Source organism: Felis catus, chromosome A2 (genome assembly GCF_018350175.1).
Source record: "Felis catus isolate Fca126 chromosome A2, F.catus_Fca126_mat1.0, whole genome shotgun sequence".
Taxonomy (NCBI): domain Eukaryota; kingdom Metazoa; phylum Chordata; class Mammalia; order Carnivora; family Felidae; genus Felis; species Felis catus.
Window position 1 is genome coordinate 65,040,283 of NC_058369.1, and position 24,762 is coordinate 65,065,044.

General features: G+C 35.5%; 1 protein-coding gene across 3 annotated transcripts in view; it reads right to left on the minus strand.

Annotated features, from left to right (window-relative positions):
• ZPBP (zona pellucida binding protein) overlaps window positions 1-24,762 on the minus strand; it is a 112,250-nt gene that overhangs the window by 56,405 nt on the left and 31,083 nt on the right. For all 3 annotated transcript variants that reach the window (XM_023250153.2, XM_006929088.5, XR_006594055.1), the window contains 2 exons: window positions 23,188-23,406; window positions 3,512-3,588 (listed from right to left, as the gene is read on the minus strand). In XM_023250153.2, the coding sequence (XP_023105921.2) occupies window positions 3,512-3,588; window positions 23,188-23,406 (296 nt within the window). The remainder of the gene's footprint in view (window positions 1-3,511; window positions 3,589-23,187; window positions 23,407-24,762) is intronic.

The following is a 24,762-nucleotide window of genomic DNA, read 5'->3' on the forward strand; positions in this document are numbered from 1 at the left end:
AAACAATAGTAAAATAATAGGCATAAATCCAATTATATCAATAATGACATTAAACTTTACTGGAATAAATACTTCAATTAAAGATGTTTTTATTGAGAATAGAAAGGGGTCAATTATATGTTGTCTATAAGAAACATGCATTTTAGATATAAGGACATAGATAATTGAAACCAAATGGTTAGAAACGTATCCCTGGCAAACCGTAAACACAGAATCACTGAATTAATAATATTAATTTCAGATAACATTTGAGAGCAAGGGTTAAAGGGGACATTTTATAAGGATAAAAGCACAAACTGTGGTTTTTAGTTTGAAGGTCTTCCATGTTTTCTGCTAAACTTATAATGAAGATATATGGGGTTTTTTTCAATAAAGGCAGAATTAGTATTAACACAATTGAACAAATATCCATAACTAGATTACTAATCTCTCAGTAAACTAGAAATAGAAAGGAGCTTCCTTGATCTGGTAAATGGCATCTGTGAAAATTTGGAGCTAACAATGTATTTAATAGTGAAGGACTAAATGCTTTTCCCCTAAGATCAGGAACAAGAAAAGGATACCTACTCTTATGACTAAATACTGTAAAATCTGGCCATTCAAACAGGATCAGTAAAGAAACAAAAGGCATAAAAATCAGGAAAAAAACAAAAACAAAAACACAGTCTCTATCTGCATATGACACGGTGGTTTATATAGAAAATCCTAAGTAATCTTTAAAACAACTACTATAGCAAATGAATTTAACAAGGTGGCAAATACAATACGCAAATATACAACATGCAAACATCTATTGAAAACTGAAACTGACAAATGAATTTTTTAAATATTCCATTTAAGATAGTACCAAAAAAAAAAAAACCCTACAAAATACTTAGGAATAAATTTAGCAGAAAACATGCAAGGCATTTAAACTAAAAACTGCCAAAAAAAAAAGTGTATTTTTTAAACCTAAATAAACATGGAAAAACTAACATGATCAGGTATAAGAAAACTTCATATTATTAAAATTTTACTTCTCACCAACTGACTGGGAGATATATGGAAACTCCAATCAGAATCTGGGGCATTTTTCATTGTTTTTAGAAACTTGACATGCTGATTTCAAATTTTTAGAAACAGGGGCACCTGGGTGGCTCAGTTGGTTGAGTGTCCAACTTAGGCTCCAGCCATCATGATCTTGGGGTTCCTGAGTTCCAGCCCCGTGTCAACTCACCGCTGTCAGCACCTAGCTGCTTTGGATCCCCTGCCCCCCTCTCTCTGCCCCTCCCCCACTGGTGCTCTGTCTCAAAAATAAAAACATTAAAAAAATAAAAAAATAGACATTTTTGGAAATACAAAGGACCTAGAAAATATAAAACAATGTTGAAAAGAAACCAAGATAAAATACTTATACTACCTGACATCAGATTTGCTGTAAAGGTACAGTGATGAAGAAAGTATGGCACAGGATTACCAAACAGATCAATGCAAGAGAACAGTGGAAAAACAGTGCATCTAAGAAGAAACAGAACATACTCGGATCAAATCTTCAAAGAGCCAGATAGACAGATCTTCACAGCAGCAAATATGCCAAGATAAGTTTGAATTTACCATAGTTGGGGGAAATTTTCAAGTTACATAGATCTTTCTAAATTCAAAGAAGTGTATTTATAGCAATAAATAAGAAGCTAATGCAAAATGAAAAGGCCCTAAAGTTGAAAACCAAATGAAATGAACACTAAAGCAGATAATATTAAATAATTTTTCAGATCTGCAAATGAAGGCCCCAGAAATGCTTCTTTGAAAATACTTTGGCCTGCAAATTCTGAATTCTTTTTTTTTTTTAAGTTTGTTTATTTTTTGAGAGAGAGAAAAAGCATTAGCTGGGGAGGGGCAGAGGGAGAGAGGGAGACACAGGGAGCCTGATGCCTGCTCGAATTCACCTACCAGGAGATCATGACCTGAAGTGAAGCTGGATGCTCAAAGGACTGAGCCACCCAGGTGCTACTGAATTATTTTTATTATTATGCTAACCATTACACTGCTATTACACTACCATCAAGCCAGAAAAGCACCAGTCTTTATTTTGAGATAACAAACAAAAAAGAGACCATTTTATGCCTCTTTTCTTTTCTTTCAGAAAAGAAAGAAAAGAAGGACAACAGGAAGGAGGACAGAAGAGAAAAAAGGAAGCAAAGGGACAGATGAATAGCAAAAAAAAAAAAAAAAAAGTATCCAAATGAAAGGAAAAGTCACAGGGCAGAATGTTCCAGGAACAACCTAATATAACCAAATAACATTCTAAACGAACAAATGGAGTTAATAAAATTGCAGACCTTTCTTATTACAAGCTTCATGGATTGCAGAATTTGATTTTTTGTTTCTATTTAAAAAGTAGAAATAAAATTGACTCTCAATGTTAAATGACGGAAGGAAACTACAAATGGGTAGCACCATGAGATCATCTTGAAGAAAATTAATAAAATGTGTCCATTTCCTTCCCTACTCCTAATTCCCAGGCTTGAACACACATTCCCACTCCATCACCAAAGAAATGAAGGTTTATGACTATGTAAAAGTTTGAAGATTGGTAGAAGTCTAAAAGATGTGTTAATAATAAAGGTTAGCACAGTACCCATGGATTAAGAAATAAGATTAAAAAAATAAGATTTACTGCTCTCTGCTCCTGGTGCCCCATAACATAACTCCTATTTCAAAAGTTAAAAAAAAAAACAAAAAAACAAAAAAATTATCCCATAGGTGAAAGATAACCCCTAAGGAAAAAATTTAAATGGAAATACTTGAAAACATACAGATTGATGATGTAGCAATACTATTTCAGGAGGCTCACTAAGTGCAAGTTAAGAAATTATCCCCTTCAATCAATTTCACTGAGCAAAAGTAATGGATATTGACCTGAATATGCAATACCTGTACCTTGAACAGGAAACCCTTACAACTATCATAATGTAAATAATTTTATATTCTAAGTACTCAAAAATATCACCTTTTTACAAAGTGCTTATGATCACTGAAGAGTCATTAGAGACAGGAAAACACTGCTGTATGTTACATACGTGGAGTATAATGTGAGAGAGAAAAGTACATTAAAATACCTGCTGGGAGTTTCAGCATAATTTTTAGCCTAAGCACTGAGAGGACTCTATGTGATTTAATTATAATTACATAGATATACACATACACACTAATATACATATATAACATATACATAGTATATATAACATACTAATATATGTACGTATACATATACACTAATTACATGGAACAAATAAGGCCAATAAGTGGAAAAATCATCTTTCTTAATATAGTCACAAGATGCTAAATTCTAAAGCTTTTCATAAAAATAATAACTTTTAAGTTATTGTCATTTATTATTTGAAGTTTTATTTTTATTGTTGAACTTCCTAAGTGCAGGGTTGGATCTGATGTGTTCTAAAACAGCTGAAGTGCTTACTTACACACTGAGCATGTTCATGGTGTTTTCTTTCTCCAGCCTCACATAACATACCTTAGACAGTCTTTTGGAAGATTCACAATTATGGTCTGCACATGGCTTAGGTCCTTTTTCAGTGTCTAGAGATGAAACTGAGAAAATACATTTTATTTTATCATGGGCCCAAAGTACTGTATCATAATATTAAAACTGGCTTTTGAAATATAAAACAGATGATTTATCTAATACTTCTCTTCCACTCGTAATTAAGCAATTTTCCTAATGTTAAACTACTCTTTTTAGCTACAAACCTAAGCCAAAAAGTTTTTTAATATGAATCAGGAAAACCTCACTATTATACTGATCCTAAGAATTAATAATAATGATAGTAACAATAACAATGCCTGATCATAACAATAAAGACTAGAACAGAAATGTATGAAATAAAGAACAGAAAAATCATAGAAAAGCTTCACCAAAGTAAGAGTTAGTTGCTCCTCTGAAAAGGAAACAAAATTGGCAATCTCTTAGGAAAGCTAACCAAGGAAAAAAGAAATGTCCCAAACCAACAAAATTATAAATAAACAAGGAGACACTGTAACCGATAACATGGGAATTCAAAGGATCATTAAGAGACTACCATGAATAACTATACCTTACTTGACTGAGGAACATGGAAGATATAAAAAATTTGCAAAGACATAAAAACCAAAAGGGGAATACGAAAAAGAGGACTTTAGAGAATTCTATTAAATAATCTTTCTAAATTACCTCATCAACCTAATTATCAGGGTTCTAAAACCCTCAGTTACTTCACTATGGACCAAAATATACAAAGTCTGATTTCTACCCCTAGGTCTATCATCAAGAAACCCAGGCACATTATTTACTATCTCCTTGAGACTTCTGCTCTCTGCTCTGTAAAACAACAGGCTAAATATTATGATTTTTCCATTCTTTCCAGTTGTAAAAATAAGATTTAAAATATAAATGTCAGGGGCACCTGGGTGGCTCAGTCAGTTGAGCGTCTGACTTCAGCTTAGGTCATGATCTCACAGCTAGTGAGTTCGAGCCCCATGTCGGGCTCCGTGCTGACAGCTGGGAGCCTGGAGCCTGCTTTGGATTCTGTGTCTCCCTCTCTCTCTGTCCCTAACCCACTCGCATTCTGTTTCTGTCTCTCTCAAAAATAAATAAACATTAAAAAAAAATTTTTAAATATAAATATGTCAGTCTTAACAATCTAAGCTCTTCTCTAACCACAAGCAATCGTGACTATTTTACTTTCTCCAAATTCTCAATCATATCCTACCCATTAGCCATTCTAGAATGTTTCCTAGATATACTCTGTGTTGTCTTTATACATGACTTTAAGTTGCTATTCTGCATGGAATTCTTTTAAAACACCAATAATTTCATGGGTCTCCTTAACTGTTTATCTCCTAATGACATCTCTACTTTCATAGCACCCAAAGAACACCTGGAATTTCCGCCACAGTTATTTGCTGTACTACTGTTACATGACATCTTCCTTTAAGTAGAATATGACCTTCTTGAAGAAAGATCCTTGCTCTATATTATTGACTTTGCCTGATATGTTATGTAAAATATGTTGGATGGATAAGTGTTGATATGAAGGTAATAAAATTGACCACAGAAGTACTAATAAATGCAGAATACACTTGTAGAATATTGGGCAATCTTCATTATTTCAGTATTCTTTTTTATTTTTATTTTAAGTTTATTTATTTTGACAATTACAATGAGAGAGAGCATGCACGCACAGGGGAAAGGAGAATCCCAAGCAGACTCCATGCTGTCAGTGCTGAGCCCAACGCAGGGCTCGATCTCACGAACCGCAAGATCATGACCTGAGTGGAAATCAAGAGTTGAACACTTAACCAACTGAGCCACCCAGGCGCCCCTTCAGTATTCTTCCCTGCTTTCATCTGAATTAATATCACAAAGAATTATCAAATATCACAAAAAGACAAACCATATCTGGGTGATTTTATAAAAGCAAACAGAACAAGGTGTTTGAGCTGAAGCAGACCTCCAAGTAGGGTTGTAGATTTGGAGGGGAAAAAAAAAAAAAAGGAGGTTTTTTTTTTTTTTTTTTTTTTTTTTTTTATGGACTATTTTTACTTTAAATCCTTTTAAAATGAGACCATCCTAAAACCAGACCCAGGAAATGTAAAATTTCTAAATTTATGTATCAAAAATATACAATGGAGTTAAAGAAAGCATTTTCAAATTGTAGCCAAATATTTAAAATATTATTCACCCAAGGTAATGCTTGCTTTTGAAGCTACTGCTCATGAAGTAATTCAGAAGATGGTAGACCAGAGTCTACCAATTTAACATAATATGATTATGAGATCAGATCATCATGAAGATACACAATTTTATTTTTTTAACTTTTTAATGTTTATTTTAGAGAGAGAGACAGAGCGCCAGTGGGGGTAGGGCAGAGAGAGAGGGAGACACAGAAACCGAAGCAGGCTCCAGGCTCTGAGCTGACCTGTCAGCACAGAGCCTGATGCAGGGCTTGAACTCACAAACTGTGAGATCGTGACCTGAGCTGAAGTTAGATGCTTAACTGACTAAGCCACCCAGGCGCCCCCACAATTTTATTTTTAATTTAAATCCTTATAAAATTTTAAGGCAAATAAAAAAAATCATTAACATCTACTATTTATTACGCTAAATCAAAATTGTTGGAAATAGTAACACAGAATCAACAGAAATTATCCAGTCTTCAGGATCAGTCAGTACGGACAGTGATCAATCAAGTCACCAACATGTAGAATGTTTAAGTTAAAATCCAGTACAAAGCTAGTAAGGGCCAACAGGAAGTATGGTTTCCTCCACCATGTTAGATAAACCACATAAAGCTCACGCTCCCTAGATCAGTTCACTCCATCAGTTCTCTGGATCTGAGACAGCACGATTTCTTCCTGAACTCCTGCCTATGATATACATGCTTTACTTAGGCTAGATGGCTAACCTCACGCTGTATGAAACTATGCACCCTGTTTTGTTTTTTTAGATTAAACTTTCTACAAAATGAAACAATGAAAAAGAAATGATGTCAGTAATATGGTGATTTCGGATACTTCAAGCCATGTCCTACCACAGAAATGCTGACAAAAATAACCCAAAACAGAGTCAACTTTGCTGAAACTCTGGAAAACAGCTGAATTTTTACAATTAGAAGAATCAAATGGTTTTTCAATCAATGGTCTCTGAATCATTGATTCAAAAGAACCTGAATCAAGGGAAGTTGACTTAAGCACAGCACTTAAGGAATCTCTTATCAGAACACTAACATCAAGCTAAAGGACATGAGACCTGAGAGATCACACACAACAAAGAACAGTCTTTGCAAAGGTAGTTTAGATAAGTCACTAAACCAACAACCACAACACCTATGAACAATAACAACAGACACAAAAGAGGTGGAAGAATCTGGTTTCATGGTAACTACCTGTTAGAATATTAAAAATGTACAGTTTTGGGGCACCTGGGTGGCTCAGTCAGTTAAGCGGCCGACTTCAGCTCAGGTCATGATCTCACGGTCCGTGAGTTCGAGCCCCGTGTCGGGCTCTGTGCTGACAGCTCAGAGCCTGGAGCCTGTTTCAGATTCTGTGTCTCCCTCTCTCTGACCCTCCCCCATTCATGCTCTGTCTCTCTCTGTCTCAAAAATAAATAAACGTTAAAAAAAATGTACAGTTTTCAAAAAAAAATTACAAGGAATGAAAGAAGACAGTATGAACCATACACGAAAACAAACAAACTATCCCTGAGGAAGCACAGAAATTTTAACTATTAGACAAATAAATATTCCATACCAACTGGATTGAATATACTCAAAAAGCTAAAGGAAATAATGAACAGAGAACAACAACAAAAAGGAAAATGGTTTCTCAACAAATATATCATATTAATAAAGTAAAAGATTATATAAAAGGAGACCAAACAGAAATTCTGGAACTAACAATTACAACAACTAAAATGAAGAACGCACTACAGGTTTTCAATTGATCTTGTGAAAGAAAGAACCTGTGAATTTGAGGATAGGTAAACTGAAAGTATCCAGTTAAGAGGAGCAGGAAGAAAAAGCAGGAAAAGAACTGAAGGCCTAAGAGACTGTTGGACTTCCGGTGTACTAACATAAGCATAATGGGGGTCCTAGTTGAGAAAAGAAAAAAGAAAGAGAAAAAGAAAAAGAAAAAGAAAAAGAAAAAGAAAAAGAAAAAGAAAAAGAAAAAGAAAAAGAAAAAGAAAAAGAAAAAGAAAAAGAAAAAGACTTGAAGAACACTTGAAAAAATAATAGCCAAAAGTGTCCCAATTTGATAAAAGACATGAATCACATATCCAAAAAGATCAATGGAATTGAAGCAGGATATATGCAAGGGATTCAACAGTGAAAGAGATTATAACCAAACTGTCAAAAATCAAAGAGATAATCTGGAAAGCAGAAAGAGAGAGAGAGAGAGAAGAAAAAAACAAACAAACTTGTCACTTCCTTCAAGTGCATAAAAAGATTAATCGCAGATTTCTTGTAAAAAAAACCATGGAGGTTCAAAAGCAGTGAGATAACATATTTAAAGCATTAAAAGAAAAAATGCTTTCAACCAAGAATCCTGGAAAACTAGCATTCAGAAATGAAGAAGAAAGTAAAATATTCCAAACACAATGTTTGAAACATTAGATAGTAACAGGACAACAGATAATTGATGCTATACAAAGAAATAAGTAACAGTTGTAAAGTTAACTACACAGGTAATAGGCAATATTGCTGTATTTTTATTTTTTTAACTCCACTTTTTTCATGTATATGATTAAAAATAAATACATAAGACAACAGTCATAAATCTATGTTAATGGTAAACAACGCATATAAAAATGCAATCACTGGGGCGCCTGGGTGGCGCAGTCGGTTAAGCGTCCGACTTCAGCCAGGTCACGATCTCGCGGTCCGTGAGTTTGAGCCCCGCGTCGGGCTCTGGGCTGATGGCTCAGAGCCTGGAGCCTGTTTCCGATTCTGTGTCTCCCTCTCTCTCTGCCCCTTCCCTGTTCATGCTCTGTCTCTCTCTGTCCCAAAAATAAATAAAAAACGAACTCAAGTATCAGAAACTGTAGGGGAGTTCTGTCTTACAGGGCCCTCCACAGGTTCGTAAGTTTAGGCCTCCATTCGTCCCAAGAGGTTCTCCCGTATAAAACAACCCTCCTGAAGATGAGGAAAAAAATCAGAGTAGGTGTGGATAAAGTCAAAATTCTGTACAAACAAATGGAAATATTGAAGAGACAGGAAACTAAAAAGCAATCCTGGAGCTGCTAAGTATGAGAACTGAAGTGAATAACTGATCTGAAGGCAGATCTGATCAGGCAGAAGAAACAAATCAGCCAACCTAAAAACAGAACATTAGAAATTATCAAATCTAAAGAAAAGAAAAAAACCGAGGGAAAGTGATCAGAACCTAAGAAAACTTTTGAACATCATCAAATGGACCAAAATCTATACTGTGGGGGTCCCAGAAGGAACAGAAAGTGACAGAGAAAGTATTTTAATAAACAGTGGCTGAAAACTTCTCAAACTTGATGAAATCATGAATATAAACATCTAGAAGCTCAACAAATACCAAGTAAGGTAAACTCAAAAAGACTCACATGAGGCCACATTATAATGAAGCTTCTGAAACACAAAGAATCATGAGAGCAGGAAGAGAGAAGTAACCTGTCACATACAACGGATCCTCAATAAGGTTCTGAGCAGATTTCACATAAAAGCTTTTAGAGGCCAAATGTCCTGGGCTGATATAATAAAAGTGCTAAAAGTTGTTTTTTTTAAATGTCAACCAAGAATCTTACAACATGCAAAACTGTCTTTCAAGAGTAAGGGAGGAATTAAGACGTTCCCAGATGAACAAAAGCTGAGGGACTCTGCTACCACTAGATCTGCCCTCCAAGAAATGGTCAAGGGAGTCGTACAGGGTGAAAGGAAGGACACGAGACAGAAATTCAAAGCCATGTGAATAAAGATCTCAATAAAGGTCAATGTATGAGTGATGCTAAAAGCTGCTATTATTGTAAGACTGGATTATAACAGTAATATTGACATGATTAAAAAACAGCCTAAAGGTAGTATGACTGCAACGTTGTTTTCTAACTTCACATTTTACTTTCTACACAATTTGAGAGACTAAATTCATTTGAAATATTAGTTTATATTTTGGGTCAATATATAAAGTCATAATTTTATGTCATCAACAACTGAAAGGGGTGGGAACAGAACTGTTGAAGGAGAGTTTCCAGACGGTACTAACATTATGCTGGTATAAATTCAAATTAGCGTTATGACATTAGGATGTTAAATGTAACTCCCATTTTGACAACAAAGAAAATACCTATAGAACATACACAAAAGAAAATAAAGCAAGCTTTAAACATTTAAGTACAAAAAGTCAACTACACACAAAAGAAGACTGTAATTGGGGCGCCTGGGTGGCTCAGTTGGTTAAGAGTCTGACTCTTGACTTAGGCTCAGGTCATGACCTCACAGTTCGTGAGATGGAGCCTGGTGTCCAGCTCTGGGCTGACAGTGTGCGATTCTCTCCCTCTCTCTCTGCCCCTGCCCTACCTGCGCATGTGCTCTCTCTCTCTCTCTCTCAAAATAAATAAACTTTAAAAAAAAAAAAAAGAAGGCTATAATGAAGAAAATGAGGAACAAAATAGAAAACAAGAAGCAACATGGCAGAAGTAAAGCCTGTACTATGGGTAATCACTTTAAAAGTAAATGAATTAAACTCTCAACTCAAAAAACAGGGATTGACAGAATGAATAAAACAGCCATAATCCAACAACGTGCTGTCTGCAAGAGGCTCACTTTAGATACAAAAACACAAGTACACTGAAAGTGGAAGGATGGAAATAATACTCCACGAAAACAGTAACAAAAAGAGAGCAGGGGTGACTACACAAATATGAGACAAAATAAGCTTGAAATCAAAAAAGGGTATAAAAGAGAACATTATATATTAATAATAGATTTAATAGAATGGTAATATGTAAAAATTATAAACATGTATGCACCTAATTCATGTACCTAATACCAGACTATGACAATTTCTAAAGGAAAACAGAACTGAGAAGAGAAACCCAGGATTGGAGGACTTCAATGGCAAATTCTTACAACAATTTAAAGAAGAATCAATACCAACCCTTCTCAAACTCCTCCAAAAAGCAGAAGAGGAAGGAACACTTCCAAATTCATCCTATGAGGCCAGCATCACCATAACACAAAAAGCAGACAAAGATACTATAAGAAAAGAAAATAATAACAGATCTGTATCACTAATAAACACTGATGCACAATTCCTCAACAAAATACTAGCAAACTGAATTCAGGAGCATATTCACAGAGTAATACACCATGATTAAGTGGGATTTACTACCAGAACACAAGGATGGATCAACATACAAAAAGCAATGTAAGACACCACATTAACAGAATAAAGGGGCTAAAAACACACATGCCCATCTCATTTGATGCAAAAAAGCCATTTTACAAAATTCAACACCCTTTCATGAAAAAAATACTCAACAATATAGAAGCAGGAGGAAAATCCCACCATATAATAAAAGATACACACACACACACACACACACACACACACACACACACACACACCAGCAACAGCCAAAATCATATTCAGTGGTAAAAGACTAAAAGCTTTTCCTTGAAGATGAGGAAAAAAACAAGGATGTGGACTTCTGCCATTTCTGTTCAACAAAGTACTAGAAGTTCTAGCCAGTGCAGTAAGGCAAGAAAAAGAAATAAAAAGTATCAAACTGGAAAGGAAGTGAAGTTATTTCTATTCACGGATGATATAACATTATATGTAGAAATAAAGATTCCAGAAACAAAACTATACAAACAAATAAATTCAACAAACTTGCCAGATACAAAGTCAGGTGCATTTCTAAAACTACACCCAATAGTATGAAGAAGAAATTATGAAAACAATTTCATTTACAATAGTATAAAAAAATACTCAGGAATTAACCAAGAAGGTGAAAAACTTACATAATGAAAATTATAAAGCACTGATGTGAGAAAATGAAGAAGACAAAAATAAATGGAAATATGCCCATGTTCACAGATCGGAAGACCTAATAGTGTTAAACTGTAAACACCACACAAAGCAGCCTATAGATTCCGTGCAATCATACCAAAATTCCAATGATGTTTTTGTAAAAATAGAAAAACCCACCCTAAAATTCATATGGAATCACAAGTGACTGGAATAGCCAACACAATCTTGAAAATGAACAAAGCTGAAAGCGTCACAATTCTTGATTTCAAAACTTACTAAAAAAACTATAGCAACCAAAACAGCATGGAACTGGCATAAAGACAGTCATACGGACCAGTGGAAGAGTTAGACACGAAGAAAGCCCTCACATATACAGTCAAATGATTTTTGATAAGGGTGCCAAGATGACTCAATGGGGAAAGGAAAGTCTTTCCAACAAACGGTGCTGGGAAAATGGACATCCACAGGTAAGAGAGTGAATTTGAACCTTTACCTAATACCATATACAAAAATTAACTCAAAATAGATCAAAGGCCTAAATGTAAGATCCAAAACGCTGTCAGAAGCAAGTATAGGGCAAAAGCTTCACAGCACTGGATGTGGCAATGATTTCTCACATATGGCACCAAAGGTAAGGGCAATAAAATAAACTAGACAAACTTCATGAAAAGTTGAAAAATTGTACATCAAAAGACAATATTAATAGAGTTAAGAGCAATGTACAGAATGGGAGAAACTACTTGCAAATTGAGATCTGATAATAGATTAATATACAGAATACACAGAAAAATCATAAAAGTAAATAAAAAGATACCAACCTGGTTCAAAAATGGACAATGGAACCGAACAGACATTTCTTTCAAGAAAATGTACAAACAGCTAATAAGCTCATGAAAAGGTATTCAAGAATCATTAATTATTAAGTAAATGCAAACCAAAACTATAATGAGATGCTGCCTCATACCCATTAGAATGGTTACTATGAAAATAAAAAAAATGGGGCACCTGGGTGGCTCAGTCAGGTGAGCGTCTGACTTCGACTCAGGTCATGATCTCACAGTTCGTGGGTTCAAGCCCTGTGTCGGGCTCTGGGTTGACAACTCAGAGCCTGGAGCCTGCTTCGGATTCTGTGTCACCCTCTCTCTGTGCTCTCTCTTTCTCTCTCTCAAACATAAATAAATAAGCATTAAAAAAAAAAAAAAAAGAACTAGTGCTGGTGAAGACATGGTGAATGAGAACTCCTACGCACTGTTATTGAGAATGGTAAATGTTGTAGCCCCTGTGGGAAACTAAAGCAGTTCCTTAAAGAAATCAATACAGAATTACCATATATATTTATAAGTATACACTTACAACAATCCAGCAAATCTACTTATAAGTATCACTCCAAACAACTGAAGGCGGGGTCTCAAAGAGATACGCGTACACTCATAAGCAGCATTATTCACAACAGCTAAGCTTGATAGCAAGCTAAGGGCCTTCAGTGGATGAATGGATAAGCAAAATGCGTGTGTGTGTGTGTGTGTGTGTGTGTGTGTACATGAAATATTACTCAGCCTTAAAAAGGAGGGACATTCTGACATATGTAACAACATGAATCAACCGTGGGGACATTACAGTAAGTGAAATAAGCCAGTAACAAAAAGAAAATGACTGTACGATTCCACTTATATGAGATCATTAAAATCACAGCAATAGAAAGTAGAATGATGGATGCCTGGGGCTGCGAAGAGAATAGGGACTTTATTTAATGAGGATAAAGAATCAGTTTTCTACGATGAAAAGGGTTTTGGAGATGGATGATGATGACAATGACACAAAACCATGAATGTATTTAATACCACTTATCTGTGTATTTGAAATAGTGAAGGCAAATTTTATGTCATGTGTATTTGACCACAATAAAAAATAGAAACAAATATTTTCAAAAAGTATCAAGCCAACCTTCTCTTCAGGAACCATGCAAGCAAGAAGAGAGTAGAGTGAGTAAATCTAAGTATTGAAAGAAAAACTGCCACCAAACTAAAAGGCTGAATCCAGTGCAATTATCCTTCAAAACTGAAGAAGAAAAAGAGACTTTCTCAGATAAACAAAACTTGAGAAAATCTGTCACCAGAAATGCTGCCTGGCAAGAAATGTGAAAAGAAGTTCTTCACAGAGAAGGAAAACAACATATGTCCAAAACTTGTATCTAAATAAATATTAGAGAAGTAAAAAGCGAAGGTAATATTAACATTAAACGGACAATAAATAGCTTGTTCCAAATAATGTGAATATCGTACAGTGGATTAAAGCTTAGGGACAATTAAGTACACAACAGTGTTGTTGTAAGGGGAAGGGAGAACAAATTTGGGAATTCTGTTATAAAAAAACCGAATCATACGTATGCTCAATTAAAAGCAGAGAACACAGAAAAAGTAAAGACAAAAAAAGAAACGAAAGACAAGGGGCAGCAAACACAAAACAGTAACAAATGTGGCAGATCTCAATCCAACCCCATCGATACTGATTTTGAGTCAACGGTTTAAATATACCAATTAAAAAGACCGTCAGAATGAATTTTCAAAAAAAACCCACCTAATTATATCTCATCTTCAAGAAACCCACTTTAAACACAAAGACACTGGTAGATGAAGATTAAAGGGGTAGGGGAAGATATACACACAAACTCAAATCAAAAGAAAGCTGGAACAGTAATATTAATTTTCATTGTAGATAAAACATCAGGAAAAGAAAAGTTATCACAATTAAGGTTATTATATATGATAAAGGTGTCATTTTTCCAAGAAGACAGACAATCCTTAACGAGTACAAGCCTAATAACATAGTATGTAGAAATGGGAGGCCAAAACTAATAAAACCACAAGGACAGTGGAGCATTCTGCTAATAGAGATGGGCACTTCAACAACTCTGATCAATCTGTGATAAATCCAGAAGGTAAAATATCAGTAACAACACAGTGGACCTCAAGAGCAACATCAGTCAAATGCATCCAACTGACAATTATAGGATGCCTCATCCAGCAGGAGAATACAAATTCTTCTGGAGCACATGCACCTTTCACCACGACAGACAACACTCCGGACCACTGAACACGTTTTGAAAAATGTTTTGAAAGAGGAATGATACAATACATGCTCTCAGGCTGCAACGGAATTAAACGAGAAATACATGATAGAAAGAGAGCTGGAAGATTCTTGCACCTTAAACAACAGACCAATATATACCACATGAATAAAATAAGTCCCGATAAATTTTCAAATATTCTGGACCAAATGAAAGTAAATATACAACTTATCAAAATTTGTAGGATACAGTAAAAGCAGGGCTTAGAGAGAAATTTATAGTACTGAACTCAAATTCTAGAAGAGAAGAACAATTTAAATTAAATAAAGTTTTTATCTTAAGGAAACCAAAAACGGACAAATTCAATCAGAAGAACAGAAATGTAAAATTCAGAATGTGTACTTGTGATGAACACCAGGTGTTGCATGGAAGTGCTGAATCACTATGTTGTACATCTGAAACTAATACTACACATCATATGTTAACTAACTGGAATTTAAATAAAAACTTAAAAAAATGCAAATTAGAAAAAAATTAAAAACACTTGAGTAACTGGAATCAATAATAAAAGTCAGGGGAATTAGAAAAGCAAAAACAAAACCAAAAACAAACAAAACAAAACCAAAAACCAGAAATCAAGAAAATTAAAATCAGAAAATCCGTATAGAAAATCTGTAATCAAAAACAGCAGAAAGAAGGAAACAATACAAAATAGAACAGGTATAAACAAAACAGAGAATAGAAAAAAACAATAAAATCAAGGAAAACAAAAAAAGTTGGTTCCTTAAAAAGATCTACAATATTGATCACCACCTAACCAAAGAAAAAAAGAAATTATGGGGCACCTGGGTGGCTCAGTCGGTTAAGCGTCCGACTCCGGCTCAGGTCATGATCTCGCGGTCCGTGAGTTCGAGCCCCGCGTCGGGCTCTGTGCTGACAGCTCAGAGCCTGGAGCCTGTTTCAGATTCTGTGTCTCCCTCTTTCTCTGACCCTCCCCCGTCCATGCTCTGTCTCTCCCTGTCTCAAAAATAAATAAACGTTAAAAAAAATTACAAAAAAAAAAAAGAAAAAAAGAAATTAAAGAAGGGAATTACTACCTATCTACCTTTCATAAATAAAAAGAATTATAAGAGAATATTATGTATAACTATATGCAAAAATATGATACCCTAGATAAAAGAGATGGAAATATAAACCACCTAAACTGAGTCACAAAGAAACATAAAATATGAATAAGCATATAACAACAAGAAAAGATCAAATCAGTAATTAACAACCTCCCAATAAAGAAAAACCCAGGATTCAATGGCTTCAGTGGTATATTCTATCAAGAGTAATTAGAGAAACTCTCAATCTCTTCTGGAAGAATAGAAAAGGGACACTTCCTACCTAATTTCATGAAGCCAACATTACCCTGACACCAAAGCCAGAACAGGACATCACAAGAAAACTCTGGGCCAATTTATGAATGCAAACATTCTCCATAGTATAGTAATGAACAAATTCCAGTGGCATACCAAAGGAATTTAAACCCTGACTAAGTGGGATATTTCCCAGGGATGCAAAGACAGTTCACCATATGAAAATCAAAAATTATAACACATGCATTCATAGAAGGGGTAAAAAAAAAAAAAAGGATAATCTCATTTGATAAAGAAGAAACATCTGACAAAATCTGACAGTTTCATGATAAATGCACTCAAACTCGGAATTGAAACGAACTGCTTCAACCTGATGAAGAACTTTTATGAAAAGCCCATAGCCAATATTATATTCAATAGTGTGAGATGTCAGCTTTCCCCCTAGGATTACAAGCAATTCAAGGATGTTTACTTGTGCCACTTCTAATAAACAGTATACTGGACAGGCTAGCAAAATCAATTTAGCAAGAAAAAGAGATAAAAATTATACAAGTTGAAAGCCAAGAAGCAAAGCTATTGTTATCCTCAGGTAACATTATCTTCTATATGGAAAAAACTAAAAATTCCAAGCACAGACACAAAAAAACACAGAGCTAACAAATTAATTCAACCAAGATGCAAGAAAATGCACAAAAATTAGTGAATTTCTACATACTAGCAATGAACAATGTCAAAATAAATTCCAAAATGCACTCAAAACAGCATCAAAAAGAATGAATAAGTACATAGTGATAAATCCATCAAGAGGTGCAATACTTAACACACTGGAAAGTACAAAACATTGCTGAGAGAAATTAAAGAAATCTGCTATGGCCTCAATATGTGTATCTGCCCCCCAAATTCGTATCTTGAAATCCAAATGCCCAATGTGATGATATTAGGAGGTGGGGGTCTTTGGGAGGTTCTTAGGTCACGAGAGTAGTGCTTTTATGCATGGGGTTACAAGTACTCTTGCAAAAGTCCCTCCAGAGAGATCCCTGGCTTCTCCTGCTGTGTGAGAATATAATGAGAAGTCTGCACACCTGAAAAGCATCCTTCCTGAACATGATGCCACCCTGATCTCAGAATTCCAGCTTCCAAAAATGTGAGAAATAAATTTCCACTGTTTTTTTAAAGTGTTTATTTATTTTGAGAGAGAGAAAGAGCATGAGCAGGGGAGGGGCAGAGAAAGAGAGACACACAGAATCCAAACCAGGCTCCAGGCTGTGAGCTGTCCGCACAGAGCCCGACGCGGGGCTCGAACTCACAGACGACGACGAGATCATGACCTGAGCCGAAGTCAGACGCTTAACTGACTGAACCACCTAGGCACCCCTCATTTCCATTGTTTATAAGCTACCCAGTCTGTGGTATTTTGTTACAGCAGCTCAATGGTCTAAGACAAAGTCCTAAATAAATGGAAAGATATCCTGTATTCGCAGATTGGAAGACTTAATATTGTTAAGGTGTTAATACTATCTAAAGCTATCAGTGAGTTCAGGGCATTCCCTACCAAAACCCTAATGGCCTTTTCTGGCAAAAATGGAGAGATAGATGCTAAAACCCATGGAACTGCAACCAACTTCAACTAGGCACACCAACGTTGAAAAGAAGAACAAAACTGGAGGACTCTCATTTCCAAGGTTCAAATCTCACTACAAAGTACTATCAAAAGCTTATGATCAAAACAGTGTAGCGGGGCGCCTGGGTGGCTCAGTCAGTTGAGCTTTGGCTCAGGTCACGATCTCACAGTTTGTGAGTTCAAGCACTGCATCAGGCTCGCTGCTGTCAGTGCACAGCCCACTTTGGATCCTCTGTCCCCTTTCTGCCCCTACCCTGCTCGCACTCTTTCTCTCAAAAATAAACATTAAAAACAAAACACAACAAAAACAGTGTGGTATTGGTCTAAGGACAGGCATACAGAACGATGAAGTAGAAGAGTGTAGAAATAAACCCATATATCGGTGGCTGGCTGACTCTCAACAAAGGTGCCATAACAGTGCAATGGGGAAGACCACAGTCTCTTCAAAGAATGGCGCTGGGACAACTGAACATCCACACTTAAGTGAAGACTGGGTCCATATTTCACAGTATATAAAAAATATTTACTCAAAATGAATCTTCTACATTTAGCAGAAGATAAAATTTCAAATACTTGAAAGAAAACAAAAGAGTATACATCAACAAAAAAGATCTCCAACAAACAACCTAACATGACACTTCAAGGAACAAGAAAAAATAAAAATAAAAAACTTGTCTTCACATTAGAAGAAAGACAAAAAGAAAAATTAAAGCAGGTATCTTCTTTGGAGAAATGTCTATTCATGCCTCCTGCCCATTTTTTTGATTGAATTATTTGTTTTTGGGCATTGAATTTTACAAGTTCTCTACAAATTTTGGATACTGACCACTTATCAGATGTATCATTGGCAAATATCGTCTCCCATTCTGTAGGTTGCCTTTTAGTTTTTGTTGATTGTTTCCTTCACTGTGCAGAAGCTTTTTATTTTTATGTAGTCCCAATAGTTCATTTTTGCTTTCGTTTCCCTTGCCTCAGGAGACGTATTTTGAAAGAAGTTACTATAGCCAATGTCAATAAAGTCACTGCCTGTGTTCTCTTTTAGGATTTTTATGGTTTAAGATCTCACTTTTAGGTATTTAATCCATTTTGAATTTATTTTTGTGTACAGAGTAAGAAAGTGGTCCAGTTTCATTCTTTTGCATGTAGCTGTCCAGTTTTCCCAACACCATTGTTGAAGAGATGGTCTTTTTCCCACTGGATATTCTTTCCTGTTATGTCAAAGATTGATTGACCATATAGCTGTCAGGCTTATTTCCAGATTTTCTATTCTGTTCTAGTGATCTATGTATCTATTTTTGTGCCAGTACCACACTGTTTTGATCATACAGCTTTGTAATGTAACTTGAAGTCTGGAATTTCGATGCCTCCAGTTTTGCCTTTCTTTTTCAAGATTGCTTTGGCTGTTTAGGGTCTTTTGTGGTCCATACAAATTTAAGGATTGTTTCTTCTAGTTCTATGAAAAATGCTGTTGGTATTTTGATAGGGACTGCATTAAAAGTGTAGACTGCTTTGGGTAGTATAGACATTTTAACAATATTTGCTCTTCCAATCCAGAGGGGAGGTGGATGGGGGGATGGGCTAAATAGGTGATGGGGATTAAAAAGTGCACTTGTCATGATGAGCACCAGGTGATACATGGAAGTTGAATTACTAGGTTGTACACCTGAAACTAATATAACACTATGTGTTAACTAACTGGAATTAAATAAAAACTCAAAAGAAATTAAAGCAGAAATGAATGGAATAGGGAACAGGAAAAATAAAACAAATTATTAACAAAAAGAAGAGCTGGTTCTCTGAATTATTTTTTTTATGTTTATTTCCTTTTGAGAGAGAGAGAGAGAGAGAGAGAGAAAGAGAAAGCATTAGCGGGGGAAGGGCAGAGAGAGAAGGAAGCACAGAATCTGAAGGAGGCTCCAGGCTCCATGCTGAGCTGTCAGCATAGAGTCCAACGGCTCAAACTCACAAATGGTGAGATCATGACGTGGGCTGAAGTCAGATGATGCTTAACTGACTGAGCCACCCAGGTGCCCCTGGTTCTTTGAAAAAATAACAAAATGGATAACCTTTAGCTAGACAAGCAAAAAAAAAAAAAAAAAAGACAGATCCCAAATAAATAAAATTATAAATGAATCTGGAGACATTACAACTGATACCAAATAAATACAAAGGATCATTAAAGGTGGCTATGAATAACTATGTACCAAGAACTGGACAACCTAAAATAAATGGATCCATTCTTAAAAACATATAGCCTAACAGGACTGAATCATGACAAAACAGAAAATCTGAACAGATCAACAACAAGTAGAGAATTGAATCTGTCACCAAGACCTCCCCAAACAGAAAAATACCAGGACCAGATAGCTTCACTGGCAACTTCTGCCCAATATTTTTAAAAACTCAATGCCAATCCTTCTCAAACTCTTTTAAAAAACTGAAGAAAAGGTAACATGCCCAAGAGCTCATTTTACATGGCCACTGTTATCCCTGATACCAAAGCCAGATACAGACACTACAAGAAAAAAAACTACAGACCAATACCCCTGATGAATACAGAAGGAAAGATTCTCAACAAAACACCAGCAAGCCAACTTCAATAACACATTAAAAGCTTTGTACCCCATGATCAAGTAGGAGTCATCTCTGGGATGCAAGGATGGTTCAACGTATGCAATCAACAAGTATGATGCATCACGTGAATAGAATAAAAAAATCCTATGAGTATCCCAGTAGATGCAAAAGTGTTTGGCAAAATTCAATAGTCATTCACAATTACTGACCAACAAATCAGGTCAGAAGGAAAGTACTCCAACATATTAAAAGCCTACAGCTAACATCATACTCAATGGTAAAAGGTTGAAAGATTTTTCTCTAAGATCAAGAACAAGACAAGGAGGCCTATTCTCACCATTCCTATAGTAACAGTATTAGAAGTCCTGGCCCGAGCAATCAGGCAAGAGAAAGAAAAGGCATCTGAATCAAAACGGAATGAGTAAAAACGTCTGTGCCTGCAGATGATGCAATCATACGTACAGAAAATGCAAGAGACTCCACCAAAAAAATTGTTAGACCTAATAAATGAATTCAGTAATGCTGCAGAACACAAAATCAACATACAAACATAAATTTCATTTCTATACAGTAACAAGTTACTTTAAAAGAAATAAAGAAAACAATGCCACTCATAATAATATCAAAAACAACAATATAATTAGGAATAAATTTAAACAATAAGGTAAAAAGATCTGTACACTGAAGGCAGTAAGATATTGATAAGGAAACTAAAGACTCACAAATAAGTAGAAAGATATCCCAGGTTCATAAGGTTAAGAATCAACATTGTTAAAATGTCCATACAACCCAAAGCAATCTATGGATTCAATACAATCTTTATCAAGATTCCACCAGCATCTTTTACAGAAATATAAACACTCAAATTCTTATGGGACCACAAAGAATCCTGAATAACCAATGTACTTCGGGGAAAGAAAAAAACTGGAGGCAATACACTTCTAATTTCAATGTATATTACAAAGGTACGGTAATCAAAAGAGTATGGTACGGACATAAAACACATATCTATGGAACCGAGTTGAGAGCCCAAGAAATAAACTCATGCATATAAGGTCAAAGGAGCCAAGAATACTCAATGGCGAATAGGTAGTCTCTACAATAAATTGTACTGGGAAAACCAAACAGTCACATGCCAGAGAATTAAACTGGACTCTGATCTCATGCCAATCCCAACCATTAATTTGAACTGAAGATTTAAATGTAAGACCTAAACCATAAAATTCCCAGAAGAAAACATACAAAAAAGGTCCTTAGTGAACATGCCAATGACTTTATGAATATGACAGCCGAAGCACAAGCAACGAAACCAAACCAAAACATGGACCTATATCAAACTAGAAAACGTCTTCACAGTAGAGGAAACAATTGTGTGTAAGGATGTATCCATACAGACACAATGGAACAGCATTTATCTGTGAAGAAAAAGCAAATTCTACCATCTGCAACAAAGTGGATGGACCTTGAGGGCATTGTGCTGAGTGAGATTAAGTCAAACAGAGAATGACAAATACTTCCATCTCATTTACATGTGGAATCTACAAAAACCACTCATAGGAACAGAGAACTGACTGGTGGATGCTGGGTTAGAGGGTAGGGCCTGAGGGAAATGGATGAAGTTAGACCAAGGATACAAACTTCTAGTTAGAAGATGAATAAGCATATGGATATAATATAGAGCATGGTGAATACGGTTAACAATAAGGTATATTTGAAAGTTGCTATAAGAGCAGATTGTAAAAGTTCTCACCATGATAAAATAATAAGATAAAATAAACTGTAACTATGTGAGATGATGTGTTCACTTTACTGTGGTAATCATGTTGTAATATATATGTGTATCAAATCCTTATTCCTTACTTCTTCAACTTACATAATGTTACGTATCAATTTATTTCAGTAAAGCTGGAAAAAGAAATACTGGACGAAGGACTTGAATATACTTTTCTCCAAAAAAGAATACACACAAATGGCTAGTAAGCACATGAAAAGGTGCTCGGCATCATTAGTCATTAGAGAAATGCGTCTCAAGCCCACCGTGCCTTGTTTCCATTACCATCATTTTTCTCTTATGGGTTCAACTATACTTCCAAGGTTTTCTAAGGACTATTAAATGCCTAATAACAGCACCTATTAAATACACTGGGTAAAAGACCTCATGACTCATGAATGCTAACAGTGGGTCCTTGAAGAGCTGAAGAACCAGTCTAACTGTGATACTTTTGTCTCAGCAGCTGCAGAATAACTTTCACAATTTTTCTGGAGAAGGAGAAAAGCAGTAAGGAAGATAAAAAAAAGACAGTGAAAATGGGGCTGAACTTCTCTTCTTCTTTTCCTGTAAAGCTTCACACCTCTCAGGTGTGTCTAAAAATTTAATCCTAGATGTCCAAAAAAAAAAAAAAAAAAAAAAGAGAGAGAGAGAGAGAGGAGTGAATACAAACACCAGGAGGAGAGGAATCAAGGACAGAGTAAAGAAGAAAGAAAGGAGTACGGCAAGCAAGATCATTTGAGATGGAAAGGGGGCGGAGTCAATTGCCATGGGACCCAGTAAAATACACCGACAGTTATTCCAAAGTGATCATTCATCAACAAGCCCTTTATATAAGTCTAAAATCAATTCCTCAAAATTCCTTGAAATTTCCAGAAAATACTGGGCCTCCACTCTGTGTTATTAGGAAAAGCACTGTAAGCTGTTAGAACGGTCCCTCTGATCTATATTAACTCATCTTACTGCACTTAGATGCTTTTTGCAAATTAAATCCTGTAGTCAAATATCAAGATAGGCATTTCCTTATACTAACCCCATTCTCTAATAAGTTACCACAGCAAGGTTTAGTTATTTGAGAGTGCAAAATTTTCACTGAGCACATAAATCAGTAGAATTTTATTTTGGGGCCTATCAGAACTAAGCCAGAGTAGAGAACATGAAAAGTATTCAGATCTATAATATTTACATTCTAAAAATGTTGTTGGTAATTCACATGTCTTTAAAATTTGCTATTCGTTTTCTGTAAAGAACTGTGTTTACTTACCTGAAAATGTAAAGAACAATTCATTCTGCAAACCAGCTCTTTGCATTTTAACATGATGGCATTCAGACTTCAGTAAAGAAACCTCACATGAAAGGTCAAGAACCAATTTGCTTAAAATCTGAAGAAGTTTCTTCTCAAAAGAAATATTATAAATACTATTGCAAGGAGCTGCATGATATCGAGCCGTGAACTGGTAATAATAATGAGGCTCACGATAAGCTGTAAAAAATTAAACAGAATAACACAAAAGCGGTTATTTAAGCAATTCAAATGCACTGCAACTACTCAAGCGAAATCATTACTTGGAAGAAGTTCATAGTATTTTTATACCCATCCTGAGGAAACTGAGGGATACGGGGGTTATGTCACACTCCCATGCCTATGGTGTCAAAACTAAGATTCTAACCGAGAAACCTGCCCCAGACTCTACGCCCTTAACCAATATATTATTCTTCCTCAAACTTAGGAATGAAAGTTCTCTTAATATTCATCTTAGAATAAACTATAGTCATATAATTACCAGCTATAAGCAACAAATAGTATGTTTCTCATAAATCTACCAGTTTTATCAAGTGCCATTACAATATCTGAAATGGGGAACGTTTTTCCTGCCCATTTCAATATATAACTGAAATGACACAAAAAAATAAAGATGATAAGAAATCCATAATAATTACATATATTATGTAACCACATGCTCTGACACAAAGAAATCAAAATCCAAATCAACAATTAAAATCCATCAAACACAGCTTGGAGCCTGGAACCTGCTTTTGGATTCTGTCTCTCTCTCTCTCTCTCTCTCTCTCTCTCTCTCTCTCTCTGCCCCTCACCTGCTCATGTTCTGTCTCTGTCTCAAAAATAAACATTAAAAAAAATTTTTTTAAATAAATAAAATCCGTCAAACATTTGAAAACAAACTACTACTAAATAACAAATGGTACATCTAATAAAGTAATGACTATTAAAAATATTATTAAAACAATTATAGTAGCAGGACATGACAGCTGGAGAAACAGAAGCCCACATCCCAATGAAAAATAACGTAAATTATTTTTAAAAAACAACCATTTATAATCTCTGAAAATGGTCCTAATGCAAGCAGAAAGAGAGAGGGGTTCCCAGAAAAAGAACGACAGTTTCTGAGACGTATGAAAAGTTATTTTAGGCCCTGCTGGCCTAGGAAAGAGTGTAGGAACTAACAGGCCAGGAGACAGTCTAATGATTGCTGAGGGAGCATCAGGCGAGCTGACACCCAGCAAACACCCCCCCACCCCCAGTAAGGTGGGCTCTGCGTGACATTCCTGGGCACTCCTGACTGCCCAAGAACAAATGAAAGGGAAAAAACAATTTAACTGATAAGCGATCACAGTCACGCAGGACATGAGTCTCCACCAGTTTACAAATACCTTAGTAAATGACAAGAAAAAGGCAATCCTATCAATAGCCTAATCTCCAGAAACCCATAGACTTAGTTTCCTGGAGCCCCAACATCACCCTCCTCTCCACAGTGATGTGGGAAACAAAGACAAGAAGGAAATGGTAAATAAAATTAAATTTCTTTTTATTTTATTT